Genomic DNA, 27,535 nt, shown 5'->3' on the forward strand with positions numbered 1-27,535 from the left:
GGCCAATCACCTTGAACATATTTAAAATTAATATATTTAAAATTAATCTAAATAAAACTTAGTGCAGTGTAATAATAATAAACACATTAGTTTCAAAAGTTTTAACGACACTGTTCAACTTATTTTTCTGTGAATAACTATTCTGTCCCTTGAAATCATAGCACATTATTTTAAACTTATTTCAGACACTAACTAATTAATATTTATCACAAATATTCTCATTTCTGGTACAGATATCCCCTGCTTTACAAAAGTTTATTTTATGACACTTCACATTTATAAAAGATTTATATTAGGATCTGTTCATAAAAACAAAAATCAAAATTAGCATTTCATATTAGCTTTACAGAAGCTGCTTTAGAGACATTGTGCACTCTGATTAGCAGAGAGGAGTCTCCAAGCTCCTTTGCTGGAAACTATGATCAGCAACAAGCTGCCATAGCTTTGAACTGTGTTTAGTGATATGAAGCATTTGTGCTTCATATCAATTTATTCTATGCATCTGTTAGCAAATATAAAAATCAAAGAACAATCTGATATCAAAGAAAATCAGTGTTCCAAACTTTGAACCTGCCATAGAGGTTCAATTTCATATCAGCATAATCTGACACAGGCCCCTAAATGTGGCCAAAAACATTTGTTTATTAAACAGTTACTGATGGAAAGTGTGAGAAAGTTGTGAATTTTCTTTATTATATGATAATTACAGCTTAAGGATTCAATAAGCAAACATAAAATGAGAAAATGAAATGTCTATTGCTTGGGTAAATTGATAAATATATAAAGATGGTGTCTCTTCAATAAGCTGAAAAAGAAATAATGGATAATAGTGATTAAAGTAATGTAAAAGTGGAATTTAAAAGTTGCCATGGATGATTTGATCAGTTTTTGAGAAAGGGGAATTTCATACATTAGATGTTACTTATTGGAGAGAGTACAGTACTTCTTTCAAATATAGTATGGTTAAAGAAACTAACTTTATTTACATTTCTACTTTATATAGTATGTGTACTTATCATTCCTGCTTTTAGTATATGTTAGTATTATTTTTCATAATTTAGTAAGTTAATTTTGAGTCTGAAAGTGCTCAAAAATTTTTCCAATATAAATTAATGGCAACTTAATTTAAAAAAAAACACACCTGAGAAACATGAACAGAGTTCAACTGTATCTTATTTCATTTAGCAAAATACAGAAATTTAAAAAATCTTTTAGAACTCCAGAATTATTCTATATTTTAAGAAAATGAAATTTACAAAACTATTGCTCATGTCTCCATGGCCTATAATTTTTTAACCAGAAACAAAATATGCTTACAGAATATGAAAATGCAATTCAAAAAGTTTTATTTGTCAATGCTGTAATTGCAATATTGATGACTGGGAGATAATATATCATATTTAAAAATGGTAACTGTTTAAGAGAAAGCAAATTGCAGACTTTGATTTATCAGTATAAAATCAATATAATAAAAAAATATTACAATGCAATGTTGTTACAGAACTCAATACAAAAAAAGATCCATCTTTTGAAATTGCTGTAACCAATGTTGTATGACATTATCTAGATACTGATGATGATCAACACCAAAAAAAGTAGGAGGATCAAACACTTTGCAGGAAGATGTTGATAGAATTCAGAAGCCTTTTCTCAACACCCACAAAAATCAACTAGATGTGCACATAACATTCCTTAATAAATTGGAGCTTAGAATTGTTGCTGCAATAGGCACAGCTAAACCACAAATGCTGGAGAACACTTGAAGCAAAATTGATTATTGCTGGGAAATTGTAGAAACCACAAAATGCATGCATCCATCTTGCAGTTATAGAATCAATAATACAGATCAATTATTATTTAGAATCATCCTGTATTTCTTCTTCAGAGTTGTTATTGATATTTTCAAAATACTTTCTATTAAATTTTTGTTTTTAATTGTTGAAATATAATAATCTTATTCAATCAGCTTTATAGAAATAGATATTTCTAAATAATTAAAAAATATATATTTATCATTATTAAATAATGCTTTTAAAATACTTTACAGCATTGACTGCTGGTGGAAGAAGAGAAGCAGATATTGCAACACCGACAAGTGATCCTGCATTTCCACCTAACACAGAGAGAGCTACTCCAGCACCAGATGGTAAAGCAACTAATACACCAAGCCATAAACTTCGAAGTTCACCTCTAAAATAATAAAATTAATATTAAAATAACTGTGTGACAAATTTTCAAAAATTTTAAAATAATATACATAGCAAAATAATCTAAATAAGCATAAAGAAATTAAACTTTGGAAGTTAAATATTTTGTTTCATCTGCAATAAATAGTTTTTTAAAATTTGACATTAATATATATATAATTATTATGCATTATGTACATACATACATTCTGATATAAAAATAATTAATAACAGAATTAAATTTTAAACAGTTTTAAATCATAAGATAAACTTTAAAAGTTTTGCACCTTAATTCATTTTCAATTTGATTAATTTTGGAAGGAAATATCTCAATGTACAGCATACTAGACAAACAATACTCATGATGAGAATACTCATCTGGAAATAAGAGGAATCAACTTTTACACAAACTGAAATGAATTAAGGTGTGACCTTTAATTACCAAAATTTAAAAGCATCAATGCTTATATACAAGTTATCATGCCAAATTTTGTTTCTTAATCTTTATCCTATTCTGAGGTACTAAATGAAATAGACTCCAAAACACACAAACACAATGTTTTTCCTTGTTACGGGTTCAGGTGGTCTCAAAACATAAAGATTTGCAAAAACTTAGTGTTAAAATTTGACTCTGTGTTAATACATAACAGCCAGGAAAGTAAAAACCAGAATCAAAAAATTTAATTCCAAAATAAAATTTTATTTTATAAAATATTTGCAAACAGAAAACAAAATAAAATATATCCTTAGTATTGATGCCTTCATCCTTTTCTCACCACAGAAATAATAATGTCAAATAGCAGAGTTTACACAGAAATATATTCTTTATTTTAGTCTTGTCTTCTGCTCAAATATTTAAAAAACAGGGTGAAAAATTAACTTAAATCATTTGCAATTTTAAAATATATTGCAACCAGTGGAACATTTCTAAAGAACTTTGCATATTATGGCAGGGAAGAGCATCAAAAAAAGTCAGCTTTTCCATGTGACTTCATTAGCCCAATGTGCAAGACATTAAAATAAAGATACTAATGATATATTTCAGTATTATTTTCTCTTCATGAATATTTTAAATAAAATATTACATTAATTTGTTACCTTGAAGTCATTTCTTTGGTTGGCCAATCACCTTGAACCCACTGATTACTGAATGGACCACTAATTAATCCAAATAGGAATCCTAGTTTAAAAAGTTGTATAATTAAAATATTTAAAAAATGAAAGCTACTATTAAAAACAAGTTTTTTCTAATGTATTTTTAATTTCATTCAAAAATAGCTTGTAGCATAAGCTATTATATATTTTATATAATAGCTTAATACAATTCTTTCCTTAACTGCATTAATCACAAAACAAATATTTACTACATAGTAAATGGTTAATTATTCTAACATTTTTGGTCTTATGAATATCTTATGAATGTGCCATGCTTCTACAAGGTACATTCATAATGCTACAGAAGAGGCAGGCAGTAAATTATAGAGAAAACACTACAATTTCACCAAAATAGAAGTATTTCTTGATAAAATCATAAAGGCAGCTAAATTAAGAGGATATTGCAAGATGGATAGTATTTACATTGCACGGTGATGATTAATTTGACAGTATGAGAGCCATCATTTTCCTTAAATTTTGTCTGCCATTATACATACATATATATATGTATGTAAGGACCTTGAATAAGTTCTCGCTGTTTTCCAACAGATGGCGTTACCAGAACCACATGTGTCTATTTTTAGATGGTGAGGCATCTGTAAGGAAGTACAATAAGTGACCTTGAAATTCAGTATACGTCATTTCACCGAAGTGTTAAACAACTTATTTTTTCATTGTGTTAAACATGTCTAGTTTCGTGCCAAAAAAAGAGTATTTGCGGGGAATTTTATTGCACTATTTTATTCAAAAAAAATCTGCAGCAGAAGCACACAGAATTCTTGTTGAGACTTACGGCGACCATGCTCTGTCGGAAACAACATGCAGAGATTGGTTTAGACGCTTAAAAAATAATGATTTTGATGTTGAAGATAAAGAATGATCTGGTGTACCAAAAAAGTTTGAAGACAAGGAATTAGAGGCATTACTCCATGAAGACTCATGTCAGACGCTAGCTGAACTTGCAGAATCATTAGGAGTTGATCACACAACAGTTTCGAAATGTTTAAAAGGATTAGGAATGATTCAAAAGCAAGGACATTGGGTGCCGTACGAGTTGAAGCCGAGAGATGTCGAACGCCGTCTTTTCACATGTGAACAGCTGCTTCAACGGCAGAAAAGGAAAGGTTTTCTGCATCGTATCGTGACGGGTGACGAAAAATGGATACACTATGATAACCCTAAGTGTAGAAAATCGTGGGGTAAGCCCGGTCATGCATCAACATCGTCAGCAAGGCCGAATATCCATGGTTCGAAGCTTCTGCTCTGCATTTGGTGGGATCAGCTAGGTGTAGTTTTACGAGCTGCTCAAACCAAACGAAACTATCACGGGAGATCGCTATCGACTACATTTGATGCTTTTGAGCCAAGCATTGAAGGAAAAACGGCCGCTATATGAGCAGAGACACGACAAAGTGATTTTGCAACATGACAATGCTCGGCCACATGTTGCACAACCGGTGAAAACGTACTTGAAAACGTTTAAATGGGAAATCCTACCCCACCCGCCATATTCACCAGACATCGCTCCTTCCGATTATCACTTGTTCCGATCGATGTCACATGGCCTGGCTGAGCAGCACTTTCGTTCTTATGAAGATGCCAAAAAATGGGTTGATTCTTGGATAGCCTCAAAAAACGTGTCGTTTTTCCGACATGGAATTCAAATGCTGCCAGAACGATGGGAGAAAGTAGTGGCTAGTGATGGACAATACTTTCAGTGACGTGTTTATTACGACTTTTTTTAAATAAAGTGTTAATTTTCACAAAAAAACAGCAAGAACTTATTCAAGGTCCTTATATATATATATATATATGTATGTATATATGTATGTTGTTGAGTTATTATTAGTACTTTTTTGTTAACTTTAATTCTTAGCCAACTTATTTTAAACTAATAGCATAATCTCTTTAAATGATAAGTTGGAAATTTTATTTTATTTTAAATTATATATGTATTTGATATATTTCTTTGTTGTCTGTTTGATTATTAAACAATCGTTAGCTACTGGACAAGATGCTTTTTGCATGCATCTTGTCTAGTAGTTGCATCTTAGATGTGTGAATGTGACATTATGGTTGTTTACTTCAGCAACTAGCATTGTAACAGAATTTTGCATATTTCCCTGATTTCAAAAACACTCCCTTTTTAAATTTTTAGAAATTAGATTAAAAATAATCAAGAGGAACAAATTAGAATAAAAAAATTACTAGTTAATTGTCATTAACCTCATAACATTCAGAGGAAAAGTTGAAGGGAATGACTGTCATTTCCCTCTTTTCAACTAGTATTAAGTGACAGTTGTTACCTAGTTCACATCACAGACAGCAGCACCCACAGACTATAAAAAAAAATATCATAAAAATAATGAGTAATATTCAGGCCAATACATTATATAAAAAATATACAGTAATCAAGTAGCCTATGTATGTATGTATATAAACAGGTATCCCTTGGTTAACGCAGTTAATTGATCTCTCGATGCTACCACATATATCGAAATTGAGTTAATCAAATCCAGTGATAGCTCAGTATTCAGCTACCCACTCGTATTCAGTAATCACAACCCACTAGAAAAAATTTTCAGTTAATAAAAAATATTTTTATTTTGTCATTAGTTAAAAGTTTTCTGTGATAAAAATGCATTACTTATTTTAAAATAAAATGAAACCCTTAGAGCTCCCTTGGGATTAAGAAAAGGGAAACCCAATGACAAAGGGGAGCACATGCCCTAATGTATGGGTACCCCTGATCACAGGAATACACATTTTATTCCCCCTCTTCTAGGATGAATAATAACTAATCAAGCTTATCTCTCATTACATCAACTTCCTCCAGAATAAAATCATGATTGGTCACGAGAAAGTATAATAATAAAATAAAAGGAGATGACAAAAAAAACAGCAGAAAAGAGAGAATCAACATAAAAAAAAAGTCAATTCTGAAGAAGACAATCAGCACAAAGAGAGAGAAAAGAAAAGAAAAGGTTGTAAGAGAAAAAAGGAACTAAAGAGAAGATGACAACTCTTTTCCTAGTACATTGTGAGACATGAATTTCAAATTATCTCATCAAGTTTTGCACCCCATAGGTTTAACAGTAATTAAATTGGTTAAGTTTCAAGGATAGGCTTTATTTATCCATATATAATGTCACATTTTGTTTTTCCGATAAATTTTCTTTTATTTCTATGCTAGGTAGTTGATTTTACATTTTCTCTCCTGAGAGGTTCATTCTTGGATTTTGAAATATGTAAGATATGAAGGTGAGAGTCACTCTGATTTGGATTCTAGATAAGATTGGAGTAAGTCCAATAATACACACTTGGTGGCAGGATTCCTATCCAAAATCATCAGGTCTCGATTTTTAATGACCCCAAACCAATACAGAGATTGTAGATACCAGAGTAAAGTTTGTAAAGCCTAATTTAGAGTTTTTTTCTAATGGTTTATATCTTAATTATTTTTATGTATTTGTAGTTTGGGATTTTTTTTCTTTTTGTCACTTATTGCAATGCTCCATTCAACATGTAAATGTCCAACACATGCATTTTTAAAATTTATTTTATTCCAAAAATGGCATATTGTAAACTGTTATAGAATAAGTGACAGCTTATTTGAATTTTATAATTTAAAAAGAACAATCTCCTGAAGAAGATTAAGACCAAAAACATTAGAATAATAAATATTTACTGCATAGTAAATGGTATTGTTTTGTAACTTAATATAAATAGCATAAACATTGAAATATCAGCCTATTGACAAACTAAAGGTTAATTTAAATTTTATATGTTATAGTATATAAAGATACAGCAAAATGAGAATACTAAAAAAGTTAACTTCATTCTAACTGAAATAATAAAGCAAATTTTAAATTTAAACATTATAATGTCAATTGTAACTGATCTTAATTTTATCTGACTTATTTGTCTTCCTTCATTAAATAAAAAGTACAATTGTTTAAAATTCTGTGAACAATTCTAATTTATATTTGTTTTATGTAGCCCCAAAAGATTTAGCTACAGAGAATCAATAGATAAATATTTTAATCATTAACATAAAATAATAGCTATCTGTCTATATTATTTAATTTTTATTGTATTGTATTATGTAGAAAATAGAAGTTTTATTATAGTAATCAGATATTTTTGATATTATATAATACTTGTTAAAATAAAAACATACTGTATGAAAATATAAAGCGAAATGAGAAACTTTCTTCTAATATTTCATAATTCTGGCATTTTGTAATAATAAATTTTGTTTAAGTTGCTGTTTCCATTTCAAAACATCTTCATTTGATGACATTTGGTAGTTATTTAAAGTGGTAAAAAGTAATAAAATTTTCAGCTGTAGAATGATTCTTTTGGGGAAAGAATTTAATTAAAATAATTTTGATTGACAAGTATATTTAATATTAATGTTTATGCATATGCAATATTTTTGCTTACAGTATAAACAAACACATGCTTAACTTCAAAACATAGCAAAAAAAAACAGAGTTGATAAATATTTAATATATAAAAAAATAAAAGTTAACATTATAAAATGTCAAGTTTATGTATTTTTATTTTGAGCCACTGGTTTTCAGGAATCCTGTTACATAAACAGGTTTCAGTACATTAATTATTGTTGTAATAATAATCAAATGTTTAAAGTCAATCATTTCATTTTATATAATAGGACTATTAAAAAGTTTAAAACTAAAAATATAATTTTAAAAACAATTTGTTTAATATTACATTGTTAAATTTTGTAAATTTCACAACCTTACCAAATAATATACATAGAAGAAGACCAAGAATTTCTGTTTTTATTCCTAAATTACGAAGAGGCCCATCTTGAATTACAGTTCCAAAAGTACCAGCCAAGATTGGACCCTAAAGTTAATAAATATTAAGAATATATTAGTATCACTTTTTCTACTCCAAATCATTTTTTATTAAGTGACATTTACAAGAAATATTCTATTTTCGTTTCTGGGAATATATAATTGCTCATGTATTATAGATCCATGAAGACAAATATAATGTATTACTTAATCGTTTTATTATCAAGATTGAATAATTAAGTTATTAATAAATTATAATTAAAAATGTATTATAAAAATTACTCATGTTTCAATTAATATTAAATGTAAAATATTCTAATGTTATGCCATAGTTAAAAATGTCTATATATATGTTAGGCAAAAAGATTGAATAAGGGAGAGGGGAAAAAAAGACCAGAACAAGTGGCTTTAAAGAAACAACCACAAGAAATTTTACACCCTGACTGCTTATAAAGAGATACAATGTGTTCTAGTATAGAAAAGAATTTCATGATGTAAAATGTGTGTTGGGACTTAAAAAAATAACTGCAATTCATATTCCAGCATTATCAACATACCACATGTCATGATCATTTATTGTTTATTCTTTAGTAGTAAATAAAGAATTAAGGATATATGAATAAATACAGTGTGTTTAATAATTTAGAGCAATGACCAAACTCAGTTATTTTTGCAGAAACTTTTACCAATTATAATTTTAGTTGTTCTATCTTTCAAACAATATTTGAACTTTTTATCAATTCATTACCTTTCACAATTGTAGCTTACAGAGCCTTGCTTATTTCAAATGTTATATTTCAGACTAACTGAAAAGATAGTGAACTTGAGGGCACATCATGCACATCAATGAAGCTGTCAGTAGTTGTAAACTTCACTGTGTTCATGGAACCACTCAAGTAGGTCTTCTTTGGAGCTCAACTGCTAAAGCCCAGATGTCAGATCAAAATTGACAAATGACTGAGTTAGCTCCACTCTTCTTCCTCAATGAGGTTAAGATGACAAATTGTTGTATGTGTGTCTGATAAAATGTCTCATGTTGTTTCTATAACAATGCCTTGTGGTATGTCAATAAAAAGAATGCCCACATTGTGTTCCAGCATCGATATATAGATTTCACATCATGACACATGACATTCTTTAAAATGCCAGAACATGTTGCAGTTTTTTTTAAGCAGATTGTGAAATTTCTTCTTGTAACTGTTTCAGTAATGCCACAAAATGTTCTAGTGTTTTTTCTTTGAAAATGCTTAATGAGCAAAAAAAATCTTTGAGCCTAACATATATGTAACAAATTATTAAAAACATAAATAATATAAATATTCTATTAAGTATAATTTAATGTCATAAATAGTAGAATAAGGAAATTACGTAAGAAAACCTGTATTTCATAAAAATGTATACAAAAAATCAGTTAAATATTCTGATAAAAAAATCCTTAATATACTTGCCAAATTAAACTTTTAAAATACTTTATTTTATATAAAAATTGTATTTATACAGGATAAATTTATATACAATAGAACCTCAATTATCCAAGCCCAGATTAACTGAGGTTCCACATTATTCAAGGCAAACCAGCAAATGAATACACTACTTATCTTATATTGTAATTCATAAAAGAAAGTTCAAAATGGTAACAGGTAACAGAAAAAAATAGAAACAAATAATTTTATATCATTTAGCTACAATTTTAGAAAAATCATTTCATATTAAAATGTGACTACATCATTACACATTTTTATCCTTAAAACTATTTTATGTATTCAATGTATAATAAATGATAAAATAATGTATAAACTGTATAAATGATGCAAAAAATGTTGTTCTTATACATGATAATCCTTTTTTATACTTCAGTGAATTTTAAAACTGCTACCATGTAAATCTTTTAAATTATTAATTTTTTTAATCTGAAATATGGCCATAGTTGTATGTTTTGTATAAATTTTCAGTTATCTGAGGTGTGGCATCAGTCAACATTACCTTGAAGAATTGGGGTTCTACTATATTATGTTTAACTGTGTACCATGTTTCTTCAATTCTAAAAGATGTCATTAATTTTATAATACACAATAATTTTGAAATAAAATTTCTGTAGAATTTTTTCTCCATAAAAAAATACAGTCGACCCCCCCTATAACACGGTAAATACGTTCCGTTCTTTATGAAATTGATGTTCTAAGAGTCCTTGAATACATGAGCCAATCACAGCCCAGGATGTATGCAGTTTATGGACTATGGCTGTTTGAAAGGTTTTCAAACAGGTTTTTCCATCTATAAAATTAATAGATTCTAGACTAATTCGACTCAACATTTCCAAAATACGTATAATTTTTTGGGAATAATCCATATAAACTATGGTATAAACAAAAAATTGTAGGATTACTTACCAAGTGTGCATCGTTCGACTACGCCATTGCTTAAGCTTGTTTTCGTTGTGGAGCTTGTCATCAAATGGCACTCGTGTGCTTCCTGATAAATTATTTTTTTTGCGAAAAATTTGCTGACTTTGGAGACGACATTAATATAAATATAATTTCTATGGACGTTAAATAATAAATGGTTTTTAGTAGGTGTGCTGCTCGTTTAAACTCAACGGTTTATACAATATCCGCTATTGGTCTAGATTTGACCAATCCTGTCGTAACACAAGTTGGCGATGACGTTTTACTGAATTATAAGAGTTTTTTTAGTGTGTTTGTACGAATACTGTCACAATTTTTTTGCCGTGATATAGGAATCCGAACTATATGAACCCATGTTATGGGAGGTCTACTGTACATCAAAATTTCATCATAACAATTATTAAATAAGGTAATACAATTAATTCAGACAAGTAATGATACTATTTAAGAGCAGAAAAGTCAATAAATTTAGAAATAAAAGAACTAAAAGACAACAGTACTGAAGTTAAGAAATAAAATAATTTGTATAAATCAGTTTTAAAGACAAGAACAATCTCACTTTTTTTTAATCCTATGAAAGAAATATTTAATTTTATAAACAAACTGCATTGTGTTCAAATAGAAAATAATAAAATTTATATTAAAAATCAAATTCCAATGATAATAAACATTCCTTTTGAAGTATTGGCATAAAATTTCAAATAATACAAGAATTTAATAAAAATAAAAATATTGTAAGAATAAATTAATTATAGATTTAACTTGAAATTCAAGAGAAGAAAGAAAAAAAGTTAATAAATATATACTAAAAAATTTAGAAAACAAGGTAAATAAATAAAAATAATTGTTTAAAATATAATCTTATTCTAGTATAGAAAAGANTTTAATCCATATATCTTTTTTTAATGAATTATTATATATCTTAAAAATACTATTTGCATTTATGTAAAAAATGTAGAATCATATACTATCAGATTCAGTAAGAGTAAAAATATTATGCACGTTTTCTTTATTAAATTATAATTTGAACGTACATCGACCATAAAACAAAAACATTTACATTGCTTCACAACCTAAAGTAGTAATAAAATTTAAAATTACCATAAGTGGTGATATTAACATACTGGCAACCAATATTACAGAACTACTTTCAACAAGTCCAACTGCAGCAATTATACTATAATAAAAAAACAATGATAATTAGAACTTCAAAAAGTAATTCACTAAATTTCAATTTAACTTTTTTTGTTTTTTATTACCTTGCTAAGATAGTAAACATTACAAAATCAAAATTCAGATTTGCATTAGCCCTTACACCTTCAACAACCTGTTTTGAATATATAAACATTAATTAATAATTTTGTTTTGTATTGTGATTATTAATTAATAATAATTATAATTTATTATAATTATCACTAATTCTTAATTTTTTAATTAAGAATTAGTGATATAAAAATGATTTCAAATAATTACAACTTTTAGATTTTATTTTTTTTAATTTTTAGATTGTTTATTTAAATTTATTACATATTGGATTTTGACAATAAGTACAATCATAAATATTCACTGTTTCAAGTGTAATTAATGTAATAAATGTTTTTTTTATTCAAATGACTTATAAGAATTTTCAAATAAATAAAAATAATTTCTTTTTTGAAATAATATTTGTAATAAAAATAGAATATACATTCTATAAATTAAATTCTAATAAACACCACATAATAAAAAAAATTAAAGAATTATTATATTACTTTAACCTAAATATAAAAATTATCAACTCATATCTAAGATAAATTAAATTGTCTCATGCATTTATTAGTAGAAGTATTAATTAATGATTATATCTGTAGTGTTAGGATTTGTAATATATCATGCTTTGACCTATGTTTTTAGGAAATTGATGTTAAATGTTTAAGAGTTTGTCTTAACAGCAATGTACTCTCAAATCTGATTTTAACACATTTAGATATATTCCACAATGTCCTGATGATGGATTCATTGCCTATTTCACAAGAATATGAATAAAATAATGCTAATAGACAAATTAATCACTTATTTTAATCAAAAAATTCACAAACTTGAATATTGCAGTATGATAGATGTGTTATTGGAGTTTTTTTTTTCATTTAACATGAGATGCTATAACACTTTTATAATAAATAGAATCCTAAACCATTTAATTTTTATTCTCTTTATTTACTAAATAATTAAAATAAAGTTTATATAAAATACATTTTTGTACATTATATACTGAATGTTTATCTACATGAAACAAAGTTTTTGTTTATATGCTGAAATCTTTGTAAACTGAAATGATATGGTATCAAATTATATTTTCCATTTTGGCCAGGTTTCTGTTTAACAGGTTTTAGTATATTTTTCCTTGACTACTTCTTGGAGGTGATCCTTGAGCCCACACAACAGTGACCAAGCCAATTCAAGTATGAAAAACTAATGCATTTCTCTGCCATTTTGAATTACCAGTGGCAGAATTACCATTTGTGAAACCTGTGCAATTGCACAGGGTCCAGCATTCTTTCATACTAACAGCATTGTTGTTTTATTATATAAGAGAATTATTTCTGCAATGGTGCATGATTGGTGATTGGCTGATGTAAAATACTACAATTTTCAAAAATCATACTATGTTTGTACTGTACTTCTTAACATTGGTCAATGTACATGGTATGGCTAGAAAATAACAAGACTGTGATTGCTTGTATGCAATGATCATATATGGGCCAAAGTGAGTGGGTGGGTAAACAATCTTGAACAAGTTAGAACAAGCACAGCAAGTTGAGACTTGCTATCACTATTAGATTTGCTGTGAATGCCTGCTGCAAGTGGTCATGTTGTTAGCACATGTTGGAAAAATGGCCAGCTTGAAAGAGCAGCAGCATATCAACCCTGAAATTTTTGGTAAAATTGAAAAAACTGCCATTGAATTTGCCATTGAAACTGCCATTGCACTTGCTACGTGAAGCATATGGAGATGCATTGTTTTTGTTGTGAATGTGAGTTTGAATGGCACAGATTTTTTGATGGCTGAGAGAATGTAAAAGACAAAGAATGTTCTGGATGGCCAACAAATCAAAAACTGAGGAAAACATAAGAGAAGTGGAACAAATTGTGAACCAATACTACTACAAAGAAGTTCTGGAATCTTTGCAAGAAAGGGTCAGAAGAAAGCAGCAACACTTGTGGCAAAATAGTTTCATCCTTCATCAGGACAATGCACCACCCATTTCGCTCTGTTAGTGGAGCAGTTTTTGGCCAAGAAAGCAGTCACACTACTTGACACCCACCATACTCACCTGACCTAGCTCTATGTGACTTTTACCTTTTCCGTGAAGTCAAGTCTGCTCTGAAGGAACACCAATTTGATTCAAGAAAATAACAAAAAAAAAAAAGAACAAGAAACATTCAAGAACAAGAAAAAAACAATAAAGCTTCTCTATAGCCTTACAGATAACCTGCAGCACTGTTATGGTCAGTGGAAGTTGTGAATGCAATGCTATGTGGAAGCAGAAAGATCATACATTGAAGGGGAACACAACTGAAGTGAGTATACTACTGAAGATTTAAAGTTCCAGCTTCAGTCTCATTATTTTCTAGTCACACCTCGTATATACTATCTTTCCAATTTTTAACATTATAATTATAATTAAATTTTTGTTTAAACAATTATTAACAACTTTTATGGACAATAAATAAAATTATAAAATTAATAACAATAGAAAAGCAAACCTGAGCAACTGTTAAACGTGAAGTTACAGATTTCAAAAATTTATGTTGAACAGATTTAGAAATTGATCGTCCTTTCTTTTCTGTTTTCCATTTCGTTGATTCTTCACTCCCCCTAATTAAATATTGAATTATATTCTGTTTAATTTATTTAAATAATTAAAATTAATAAACATTTTATTAATATTAAAATATGAAGTTTCTAACCCATCACTTTCAGCATCACTTCCTTCATTACTATTTTCTCCCTCATTTTCATCAACATCTTGATAGAAAATAGCACATGGCATTACCCTGTTATAAAATATTTATATACTGATATTAAAATTAAACAAATAATCCATTCAATTTATTTAAATTAATTTCTTAAGTAGAAAAAAAATTAGTGACAAGTTTTATTTTACATTAATTGTAATATTATAATAATCAAAAAAAAAATGTAAAAAATTCACAATTTCTCAATAATAGTAAAACAATAATTATATTCATAACATAATAAAAAAAAGTAACAATTTTATATCTAATACAATATTCATAACATGATTAATGTATTCAAAATATGATTTTTGAATCATCTACAAAATTTCTGTATCAACTGACAAGATTTTAATTGAAATATTTATTCAAAAAGATCATCAAAATTCCGAAAATAAATAGAATGTAAATAAATTGTTTATTCATTCTTCATCTTTAATCTCATAGAACTTTGAAATTTAATCTGAATTTAACTTTATCTAAAATGATATATGAGCAGATATTAAAGAATTTTGAATAATTGGTTTAGAATTTCTTCTAAATAAAAATGTAATAGATAAGTAAATTTTTTTGTTACTGAAGTTTGTAAACTACAAAATTTTTCAAAGAATTCTGACATATATATTCTAATTTAAATACCTGGATGACAAATTTAATTAAAATTCACATAAATAAGATTAAAAAAATGGACAAATTATGAGGACTTTATATAAACTAATGAAGAATTTTTCAGTTATACCCATACCAGAAGTTGTTTACACAATTTTAGCATATTGAGGCAAGGGTTATTTATCTATAAAAAAATTTTACAACAAAAATTTATTTAATTTTAAATACTTTTCAATTATTTAAAATATATAGTAAGTCCTAAATAACTATTTTAAAAATTTTCAAAAGAACAAAATAAAATAATTTTTATAAGTTATCTAAATTAATATTATAAAATAGAAATCCTAAAAATATGAATTAAATAATTTACTGTAATTTTCATGATATTTTATTAATCAATTTTTAAAATTCAAAATGAAATTATTTTATTGATTAACATGTGATTATCAATGTAAGAGCCAAATTAATGAAGTGATGTTAATTTATGAAGAAAAACGTATAAAAAATAATTATAAAAAAACAGCTAAATAAATGTTTATATGTCAGAAAATAAATACATGCCTCAACGCACAATTTAAACAAAATTTATTTAACAAAAATTAATCTGAAATCTATAACTAAAGCAACATAATTAGTATTTTGAAGAAAGTGATAAAATTTATTTATTACAAACTATAATAAAAGTTGAAGAAAATTTTAATAAAACAAAGCTGTAGCAATGCATTGGCAATGCTATGACTCAGAAAACAATCACAACTAATCTATAATTTCATAGTAAAATGCAAGTTGTAAGTGATAGGAACAGAAAACAAAATATGAGGGTAGGCTGAAAAGTAATGCACACATGCTTGTAGAACATGAACAAAAACAAATAACAAGATCGGGAAAAAAGTACATTAAAGTACAATTCTTAAGCTTCAAAGTCATATATTTATTTTTCAACATAGACACGAATAAGGCTAACACATTTCTCCAACGTGTAACAAGTTTTTTCATTCCATCACTGAAAAATTCTTCCGACTTTTCTCGAATCCAGGACTTGACAGCTCCTTCACCTCATTGTCCGAGGTGTAATGATTACCCTTGAGGTCTCTCTTGAGTAGAGGAAAAAAATAAAAATTGCAAGGTGCAAGATTGGAGGAATAAGGAGGGCATGGAATCAGTTCAAACTTCAGGTTTTGCAGAGCCTCTTCAGTTGTACGCTAGGTGTGTGGACGAACATTGTCATGTTGCAAGATTATTGGCACCAGGTGATTATTTGTTGTGTTAGAGGCAGCCTGGCACCAATAATCTTGCAACATGACAACGCTCGTCCACACACCTAGCACTCAACTGAAGAGGCTCTGTGAAACCTTCAGTTTGAACCGATTCCATGATCTCCTTATTCACCTGATCTTGTGCCTTGCGATTTTTCTTTTCTTTTTGCTACTCAAGAGAGACCTCAAGGGTAATCATTACATCTCGGACAATGAGGTGAAGGCAGCTGTCAAGTCCTGGATTTGAGAAAAGTCGGAAGAATGTTCAATGATGTATTTGAAGTAACAGTAGAATATCATATATACTTTTTTAAATGGGTAGTTAACCCTACACTTCTATAAAGTTCATTTCACAGATTACATTATGAGAATATATGGGATATATATGATTTAATTGAAAATGATCATTTCCAAGATATTTTAAAATTGAAAACTTATGACTAATAGATTCTCATGACTTATTTCCTTATATGTCTTCCTAAAATATTTGTAAAACATTCTAGAAAGACATACAGCATGTTCCTATGCAGAATACTCAAGAAACTATTAAGTATACTTCTTAGAGAGCAAGTATTAATATAAAATACACTAATTAATCAATTTATTCCTAGCATAAATTATCACTGTATATCCATAAGTGGTAATTATATATAAAAATTCTGATTCTTGTAGAGACTGAAGATTATAATATAAAGTAGAAGTCATCATAGAGGAACCTTGAATTACTTCCAGTAAGCATTCATTTATGACTAATGCTTTCAATCTGTTTGAGATCATCAGGTCAGAGAGTCCAAAATGGAATGTGAGAAAGAAACATAAGACATATTTTAAAAGTTCAAAAATGTTTCTAATATGTAAATAAGGATATTGAATAACACCCTTACTTTAATTATATTTTAATTCAAGTGTAAATATATTGCTGTAAAATATCTACTTAAGATTGGATTAAAAAAATAATTATTATTATAGTGGTAGGTAACATTTAAAAGTATCTTAATATATCAATACATACATCACATAAAAAAATTTTATAGTGATTGTTTAGTTTATTAATACATTGGGCTTTGTGATATTTCCATATACATTTACACTAATATGACTGCAAATGTTTAAAAAACACATAAAAATAATCTTGACTAATTTCAAACTTAGATTCATTTTATTTAATTTAATCTATAAAAAATGAATTTAAAAAAATGTTTGTTTGTCTTTCTCCATATAAAACTAAATCAAAAAAATAACTGTTAGTAATGAATCTGTACAAATGCAAATCAAGCAAAAAAAGGGCAATGAATCATTTGATTGTTGAACTGTTGATCAATACAAACAATACTAGAAATAATATATTATAATCATCATTAGAGTTTGAAATTACATGAATTAAATGCACAGTTTTGTTATATTTAATTCATATAATAAACATCAACATATTTTTCTATTTATCCAAGTAATTATGACTTTATGATAATCCTAAATAGTATTGTGTTAATATAGTATAATAGTAAATAGTGTTACTAAATTTATTCAAGAATAAAGAGCAAACAATTTAATTTCATTATTGTCATTACTTTTATTATTATTATTATTATTACTTCATTCTTAATATGAATCAAATATTTTTATATTTCATCTGACAACTCAAAATATTTTTAAAATATAAACAATGATTTAGCAATTTTTCATTAAAAATATCACATTTTAGTATTTGACTAGTTATTTGAATTTTGCATTATTTACAACATTCCTTAAATTTTACTAATGTTATATTGAAGATATATCAATAAAAAACAGTTTCATTTAAACACCTTTTATTTTATAGGAATATTATAAAAAACTGAAATTCTTAATTTTTATCATGTTTATGTAGAGAGAGAATAAAAATGAACTATTATCCTGCCTGACATGCAAATTATTCATGCATTCTAGTGTAGACATTTGTGTCATAAATTTGCTATTTCTACCTTAATGTAACAAACAGTATTTTCATCTAAAATAAGAACTAATACACATGTAGAAAAACAAAATTGGTTGTTTAATGCTGAATGTGATGATTTTTGTCCTGCAACAACAAACTAAATGTTCTAACCAACAAAGATGCAAAGACAATGACACATTTATTCTATCTTCTGTGGCTGCTAGTGCCAGAGATCGTGAACACAGTCTGGCAACACTTCTAACGTGTTGCTGCCTGGAAATGGATATAAAAAGAAAAAAAGTGCAAAAGTTTGTTAAGTTATCCAAGTATAGCCTGAGGATGTAGACATCAGCTCTGATCTTGTTTAATAAAAGTTCTTTTGTTACTGTTTGTATGTGTCTGCTTAGTGGTGATATTTTAAGGATCAGTAGGATTGAATGACAAACTTCTAATGGAAATCTTTAATAATCAAAAGAAATTTCCAGGGTAAACATATTGATATTTAAACAATTTTTTCTAAGATGAGTTAAAGTGCTCCATTTGAAGTATTGAGCTATGAAAAATAAACATAAATTAATAAATATATCCTACTGGCTTAAGTGGTTAAAACATCCAATAAGTTATTAGAGAATATGGGTTTCATTTATATCAACAGCTAAAACAATTTTTCTGTCTGAATCTTGATCTTTTTTAGCAAATATGATTTATTACGTTACAATTTAGCCTTTGAGTCAGTTCAAATGTTCAAGCTGGAATCTCAGTTCACAATATGTGAAATTCGCAATTTTTACGCAGATGTTGGAAAAAAACCTTTGTAAACAACTCCGATGAAAAAAACCTGCTCTTGGTGAGAATTATATTGGAGGTCACCGGTTGTTTTCACAATTAGGTGGGAAATGACACTTAGTTGATCGGAATGCACCGTTAGTGTCAACAGAAGTCTATCACCTGACTCCTTTCCCACGAAGAACATATAAAAGCTCGAGCCCCTGGAATGAGCTTCCAGGGGCTCGAGCAGGGCAACCAAAGGAAGTTATACTTATTGTGTGCATCTTGTCTCTATACATTGGACATAGCGACAGACAACAACTTTGAACTTCCATTGCCATTCTACAGTTCCTATGCAGACTACAATTTTGACGGCCCATTCAACTAACTCATATTAGTCATATCCTCATAGAGGTATTTGTATTTTAGAGCTTTGTGAACTCTCTCTCTCAGAATAGCCACTAGAGCTGTTAAGAGCAGCCCTTTGTATAGTTAACTCATATTTAACTGCATTTAACCTATATATATATATATATATATATTGTTATCGCCTTATGTAACCTAGCTTAGCTATTCAATAAATGTTTTGTTATTTTGTTTAAGCTGTCGTCTATCATTGTACCTGCCAACTTACTGACATTCTCCCCATTCGATTTGCCGTCCTAAGCCATCCGACAATCTGAGTCCAGGTTTCATCAACCTGTTGCAGTGTAAGTGGTCATTAGGGATCATCCCAGTGGCCCTCTGCTAGTCTCACAATATGACAAACTATAGCCTTACCTCACTGTTTTCAGTAGATAATTTTAATCCTGCACTAACATTTTCAACTTCCTTGAAAGTCTTCATCAGATCTTTACAGTGAATAAGGCTATAGTTTTGTCATCCTTTATTATCCTTTTGTGTGTTCCTTTATCCTTTGAGTGTTATTTGTTTATTAACAAGTTCAATCACTCAAATACATAAACACATTTAAACATCTTTTAATCTACTGAATGAGTTAGGCCATTTCAAAGAATGAAGCAACAAAAGAAGTGGGATTTTAATTTTAAAGCTTCAATGTGCCAGCACTTATTCATTCTTACAGCATCAAGACAATGCCACTAGGCAAGTAAAACCTCTCCCTATTAATATAACAAAGCAATGAATCCCCATTAAAAACAACAAAATACTCTTAATTTAAAAAGTAATGAATTTATTAAAGAGTATTTATTGCAATGAAAAATTATTAATTTATGAAAACAGAATTTTAGAGTTTAATACTTTTTATATTTGAGTTTTATCTTTAGTTTTCAAGTTTGATAATTTTAAATTCTTAAAATATTAATGGAATGAAGTTAACAATATTTGAAAATTATAAAAAATATTTAAAATTTACACTTTTGAAGCAAGCACATACCAAATTCTTTCAAACTAAAACATGCTCAATAATCTTAAATACAATAAAATCCTTGAACATAAATTATAAACACTCATACATAATTTTAAACACACTCATTGACAAAGTTATGCATCAAGATGATGTTATAATTGAATAAAACTATCAGTGTGAATATAATGAATTTAATAATGATAGTAACAAGTGATTACTATATCATAGCAAAGAGAGAATTTTCTGTGAGACAACAGTAAAATTTAAAACAACATTAGTACATTATAAGACACCTTCTTTTTCTTTTTCTATGTATTTAGTAATATGGTCATGAAAGCATACAAGCAACATACATCATTCTGCAAGATTTTCCCAAAGATGTTGAAACTGCTACTCCAGATTTCTCACATACATAGATGACTGAAGCTGGCATCCCATCTGGTTCCACAGATGTTTGATGGGCAACAAATCTGGAGACAGAGCAGACCAAGGGTGTATCAATATGATGGAGACACTTCTAGAAAATCCAAGTTTTATACAGTTGAGCATTATCTCTTTGGAAAATGGCTGCACATGAAAATGCAAAATTTCCTGAATATACCACTGTGTTGTTACTATCTTTTTTTACCACCACTAGGGGTGACCAACTGTTATATGAGATGGTTCTCCAGACCACACACCAACAATAGGGGGCAGTGTGCTTCTCAATAGTAAAGATGAGATTGAAGTGTTTACTAGTGATCATCTGTTCTCAAACAAAACCAGGATGGTGCAAAAACATTGCCAGTTTGTAGCTATCTATGCTTCTGTGTCACAGTACCACTACAAATGAAGCCAATGCTTATGGCAAAACAGTTGCTACACATACAAATTTATCTCTGCTGGGCACTTACCAATGATATAGGAAAAGACAGGGTTATGTAAAAAGGCTTCCACTTGTTTTTGGATGATGAACAAAAATGCTGTTGCAGCTGTTTGTGCTTGTCACAATCAACAATGATTTCTTCCAGTAATCTGTCTGAACATCTAGAGTTTTCCTGTCACATATATGTGTCCTCCCATATTCACTACCTCCAACACCTCCTCACAGTTAAGTCAGAATGACCCAAATTGGCAACCAATTCAGCAAAACAGACATTCTATTTTCCTCACCCTGATGATGCATGCAGCCTTTCTCAAACTCTGTCAGCTGTGTATATTGTATTTGACTGTTATACAGGCATGCTGACATTTAAAGACTTCCAAACAATGATACACTTAAAAATTCTAAACACAGTGAGCCTGTACCAAGCTTTTTCATAGGATATTAAGATAGCAATTTTAAGATACACTGGTAGCATTACAGTAGACCCCCCCTATAACATGATAGATAATTCCATGTTATATGAATTCCATGTACAAGTCACATAGATTTTACAAATACATGTGCCGGGCTGTGAACGGCTCACATACTTGTAAAATCTAAGTGACTCTTACAACATGGAATTCATATAACACAGAATTATCTACCATGTTATAGGCGGATCTACTGTACTCATAAGTTAAGGGTCAAATGTTCTGGTCTTTGATTCAAACTAAACTTAGTGTTTAGTCCTTAACACAATAGCTCCTTGTCCAAATAACAGGACCCACTTCTCAAGCATTTCTGAGAAACAAGCATCTGAAAATTGAGTGTTTAGCTTATCTCTTTGGAGCATTGATAACCAAGTAGACAAGATACTCAAAGCAACATAATGTAGGTTTGAAACTTCACAATTTTAGTTGTTTTAGAGTACGTCTAATGAAATTTAGGCCTAGGTGTCAAAAATAAAAACAGCATTACATGTGTCTAACAGAAAATAGGCACATGAAAAACAAAAAAACACAAGAACAAAGCAATCAATGGTAATTGTTTTGTTATTCAACTGCCTCTCCATGTCAGCAAGGTACAAGGATAGCCTCTTTTGTGGGGTTTGTGCAAAGTTCACTTGATTCTTGTACCTGATGGATGTGCACAACTCTTCCATGACTAACAGTGTAGGGATTACTTCTTTCTTTCCGGCTCCTTCTCAATTCTATCGCAATATGACGAGTCATGCAATGTCCTAGTTATTGTCCTAGTTATTCATCACATTTAAAGTTTATAAAACAAATTAAATTGGATAGAAAAAGTTGAAATTTTAATTAAAAATACAAATACTGTGTCATCATAAGCAAATAAGCTTTGGATGTTACTGTACATGGACAAAAAAGACAAGTCTTATGAAAATAGGATAGAATAGCCATAGCTTTTTTTTTATTGTTAATGTTATGGACTATTTTCTCATGTGCTCACATTTGTTACACTTCAAATATAACAATACCACCATATCTGAAAAATAAATATGAAGAAAAAATTTTATATAATGACATGAAAGGGTTAATAAATCTACAGAGATGATGTTTTTGCTAAACAAGAAATGACAGCATGATTTTTTAATCACTTATAACTGAATTTTCAGGGGCCCATTTTTCAGAAATGCTTGAGAAATTGGTCCTCTTATTTTGACAAGAAGCTGTTTGTATTAAGGACTACATACTTACCAAGTTTCATTCAAATCAGAGACCCAAATGTTTGACCTTCTTATTAGCGTGAAATCAGACCACAACTGATCATTTCCATAGCAGTATGCTGAGTTTTGCAGTAATTAGAATTCTATCTAGGATGCGTAGCTTTTTTTGTTAATGAGTGTATTTGAGAATAAAATATCGTTACTACTGAATGAAGGAAGTACTTTATTGTTACTTTATATTAAAATAACATAAATATTTGATTTCATCTTGATCTAAATTCATTCAATTACCAATAAGTTTATCAAATAAATTATTCATAATTGGGCTATTATCTATTGATGTTTTTTATCTGTGTGATCACTAACTTTATTATACATTAAATGTATTTTCAATTTAAATTAGACTATCTATATACATTGGATTTAGATTAGATTAGTCAAATTGAAATCAAAAATTCTATACCAATAACCCAAACTTAAAATACAACAATAATAATTTTATTTTTGTCATAAAATATACGATTTAAGAAAAAATTTTCAGAAAAGTTTTAAAAAAATCTTTTTAATGCTTTCTAAATAATCAAATTAATATAAATATAAATTGTATTAAAAATTAAATTAGATATAAAAATGCACAAATTACATTCATTAGTTTTTATACAAAAGGAAAAATTAATTATATTCAAAAATTTCTTGAAAAATAATTTAAAGGGATGCATGCTTTTTCAGCAAGGTATTGAAAAGGTATTCATGGTTTTATGTAAAAAATTTAAAAGTTTATCAATAATGTTTTGTAAATACCTTTATCATCAAATTTCATCAATATCCATTCAGACTGCAAATTTTTTAATGCAGATAGATGAGCATACTGACTTTAATAGGCGCTTCCGCATTGGTGCGGTGAAAGCGCTTAAAAAATAAAAAAGGCTCTTAATGTTTCTATGAGAATTAATAATTTAATCTTATTTTCATAACATATTTATGTAGAATTAAAGTAACTTTTCTTATTAAATTATTTAGATAAAGATATCAAAATTAACTTTATTTTGCATAGTAAAAAATTTTTACCCTATTGTTGAGCCTCCTCGAAATCCAATTCCTTTAGTTATTAAGGCGCGTAAAATCAAATCACACTTGTAGCCTGGTTCACAAGGAAATGAAATCTGAAAAAAAATATATGAAATATTTTATAAAGAAAAACAAAAATAAGAAAAGTAAAACAAAGAACAAGAACACTTACTTCATGAAATTTACCTTCTTTAGCTAATGTCCATACAGCATTAACAATTCCTAATGAATCTAATGTCTCTTTCAAAATCTAAATTAATTCATTAATTAAAATGTAAAATTGTAACTATGTTTGATAAGTTTCAAAGTTTTTATATTTCAAATGTTATTATCATATATAAAAATTGCAAATAAAAAACTTTTCTTATATATAAAAAAAATATTAATAAGGTTCTTATCTCCAATGGTTGTAATTTGCATTTAAAATACGTTATTGTAAATTTTTATAATGTATTCAAAATTATAAAATTTCATAAATACCAATTTAAATAAGTAACCATTAAATACATATTTGAATTTTTAGATAAGATCTGAATACATAAAGTGAAAGATAATTATTTATATCTATAAAAAGATAAAAACAATATATATATTTTTGAATTGTTTATATCAAAAGTATCATAAACACCAAAATCTGTGTAAACTAGAATCACAAAGTACTGAATTGTACTTCTGTTTTGACAGGTTTTCATTCTGAACATATTCTAGTATTATTATTCATTTTCTTATCTTTAAACTATACCAGATAAATGTAACATAGTAACACTCATTTTTATAATAAAATCATTTTGATTACTTATGTAAAAAATTTAATTACTAGGTCTAATTCAATTTAATTCAAATGTGATTCCAACTGGAGACAGAAGTATTTGAATGCAAGAATTAAGAACTATTCAATTCTAAAAAGTTCTCATTTGCAAAAACTTTTGTTAGTTATTTGAATACTGAAAAGTTCTTGTATGCAAGCCTTATGAGTTTACATAATAGGCAAACAAGCCAATCTGAGAACATAATTAGTGCCTTTGCTCTGCCTTTGAAAATTCTAATTACATTACAGTAATACAGAGACCAAGGTATTCCATGATCTGTTTTCTGAAGAAGTTTTAATACCCTAATTAATCATTAACTTTAATCTCTAATTATCAACAATGTAATTAACTTTCTCTCAAATAATTGGAAATTGGCTTACTAACCACTCCAACAAGAAATAATTGGCAGCATGTATTACCTTATTCTCATTGTTTTCACAAATTACATTCATTGGTTGTTCTCAAAAATTCAATTATTAGAAACTTATTCTGATTTTTGAAAGTTTTGATTCTTAAAAGTATTTGATTATCCCTGGTTAATTCCAACAAAGACTAATATGAACAAAGATGGTTAAACTTGTTCTTGAAATATTTTCATGCTCTGCAGTGACTGTTATATTCAGAATCAATTTTACTTATTTGTCCACAAATGAAATCTCAATTTTTACTTTATTCAGGTTAAGTTACATTTTTCATACCAAAAATGTCTTCTGTTTCCATATTAGACAGGTTTCTGGCTTACAGTAAAATTTAACATAAAAAATCTCTTAATTCAAATTAGCAAAATTAACACACTAACACCGAAAATCCAACAAAACATTTACTTTAATACTTTATATACAAAGGACATAGACAAAATAAAATTATCATCATCAAGTTTAAATCAAATAAATTTAAACATGTGATTGAAATTAGAACAATTTTTAAAAATGAAAGAAAATTTATATGATTGGTTGTAACATCACATGTAACTTAACATTCAAAAGAGTGTAGAAAATCAATGCATAATGTGCATAAGAAAAATCAATGTATAGGCATTGACCCAAAACAATATTTTTGGGTCAATGCCTATACATTGATTTTTCTGTCATTTTAAATGTTTTGTTACATGTAACATTACAACTAATCATATAAGGGTTCTTTTTTTTATTTAAAAATTGTTCTAATTGTGATTGCTTGTTTGAAGTTATTTGATTAAGCCTGATGATGAGTTTAAGACTGTTGAAAACATTAGTTTGTCTATTAAAGTGTATGTTTTGCTGGATTTTTGGCATTAGTGTGTTGATTTAAAGTTTATCCAGTTTTTACAAATTTTTTAGTTAAATCATGCTATTCTAGAGTGTTTTTTGTTTACACATGTTTCCATTATACTGGATTCTGGTCTAGACAAGTTTGTGCATTAAATTAATAAAATATTAATAAAATTATGTAAATTTATCTGATTGAATATTTTACAGATGACATCGAATCAATCTTCCTGAGCTTATAAACAACAAACAAAACAAAAATAAAGACCTAGAAATGTTTATAAAATCCAAGTATATTTTTGTATTTAAGTAAATTTTTTAAAACAAAAATTTGAATACCTTTTCCAAAGGCACATTATCCACAAAATAGACTAAATGTTCTGAATCAACACTAGTCACATCATTTTTTTCATCCTCTTTCTTTGCTGCATTTTCAGGTATAGTTTCTAATATCTTACTAGATGACTTTCTCATTAAAACTTCATGATCACCATTATTCTTTTCTTGGCCATTTGTTATTTCTTCACTATCTAAAAGATGTAAATTACAAATAATAATAATAATATATATATATAAATTTTACATGTCATTATTTATTTTAAAACAATTATATACAATATATAAATATATAACTATTAAATAAATAAATGTATATGTATAAGTATCCTTTGTATAACACAGTAATTATGTCCAAAAAAGGCTGTGTTTTGCAAATCCATGCTATATGAAACAAAGGACTAATGCAAAACATAGGTTACATTCTAGAAGTTAGCAAAAGTATACTATTCTTTTTCATTACTAAGAGAAAAACGTTTATTAAAGCAAATCAATAATTTATTTCCAATTAATATTTAATTAACAATTACAATTAAAAGTATTGTATTGCACATTAATATTAATCTTACTCAAACAAGGGTATTTTCTTTTTACAAAGTATTGTCATCATTTCAGCTTTTTTGTTGATCTCTATCAGAAATATCAGCAACATTTTCATATTTTTTATTTTTATCATTAAAAAATTTTTATGAATGACGAAATAAAAATATGTTATTAATCAAAAATTTGTTCTAGCAGATTGCATTTGTTCGGTTGAGTACCCAGCAACTTTTTTTCAGAATTTGTTTGATTATAATCCACACTTATTGTCAAATTGATTCTTAAATACAGGTGACTTGTGTTATCTGCAGAAAATTATAACAGTAGCAAAATTACAGTATTACATATACACAAACTATACTTTAATGCAATAGTCTTATAACTTTCAATTTCCAGAAAAGTTTGAAGCTTCTTCTATTTGCTATTCAGCTTGACATTTCTTAGGCATTTTGCAATCAGTCCATAGAGCTTTGGGCAATTAAGAAAGTGAACTTCAGTTTGTTCAATTAGCCTGAT

The 27,535-nt window shown here is 27.9% G+C and overlaps 1 protein-coding gene across 1 annotated transcript; it reads right to left on the reverse strand.

The window, feature by feature from the left end:
• Window positions 1–1,954: 1,954 nt before the first annotated feature.
• Window positions 1,955–26,680, reverse strand: LOC111623946. The gene is made up of 11 exons (XM_023366686.1): window positions 26,483–26,680; window positions 24,260–24,337; window positions 24,088–24,182; window positions 14,524–14,610; window positions 14,320–14,431; window positions 11,832–11,899; window positions 11,674–11,749; window positions 8,111–8,216; window positions 3,285–3,366; window positions 2,030–2,190; window positions 1,955–1,986 (listed from the first exon to the last, which is right to left on the reverse strand). Exons 1-11 carry the CDS (start codon window positions 26,615–26,617, stop codon window positions 1,955–1,957), a joined length of 1,032 nt encoding a protein of 343 aa, XP_023222454.1. The 5' UTR covers window positions 26,618–26,680.
• Between the last annotated feature and the right edge of the window lie 855 nt (window positions 26,681–27,535).

The sequence above is a fragment of the Centruroides sculpturatus genome, unplaced genomic scaffold, assembly GCF_000671375.1.
Source record: "Centruroides sculpturatus isolate CEXI.00-Female unplaced genomic scaffold, Cexi_2.0 scaffold455, whole genome shotgun sequence".
Taxonomy (NCBI): domain Eukaryota; kingdom Metazoa; phylum Arthropoda; class Arachnida; order Scorpiones; family Buthidae; genus Centruroides; species Centruroides sculpturatus.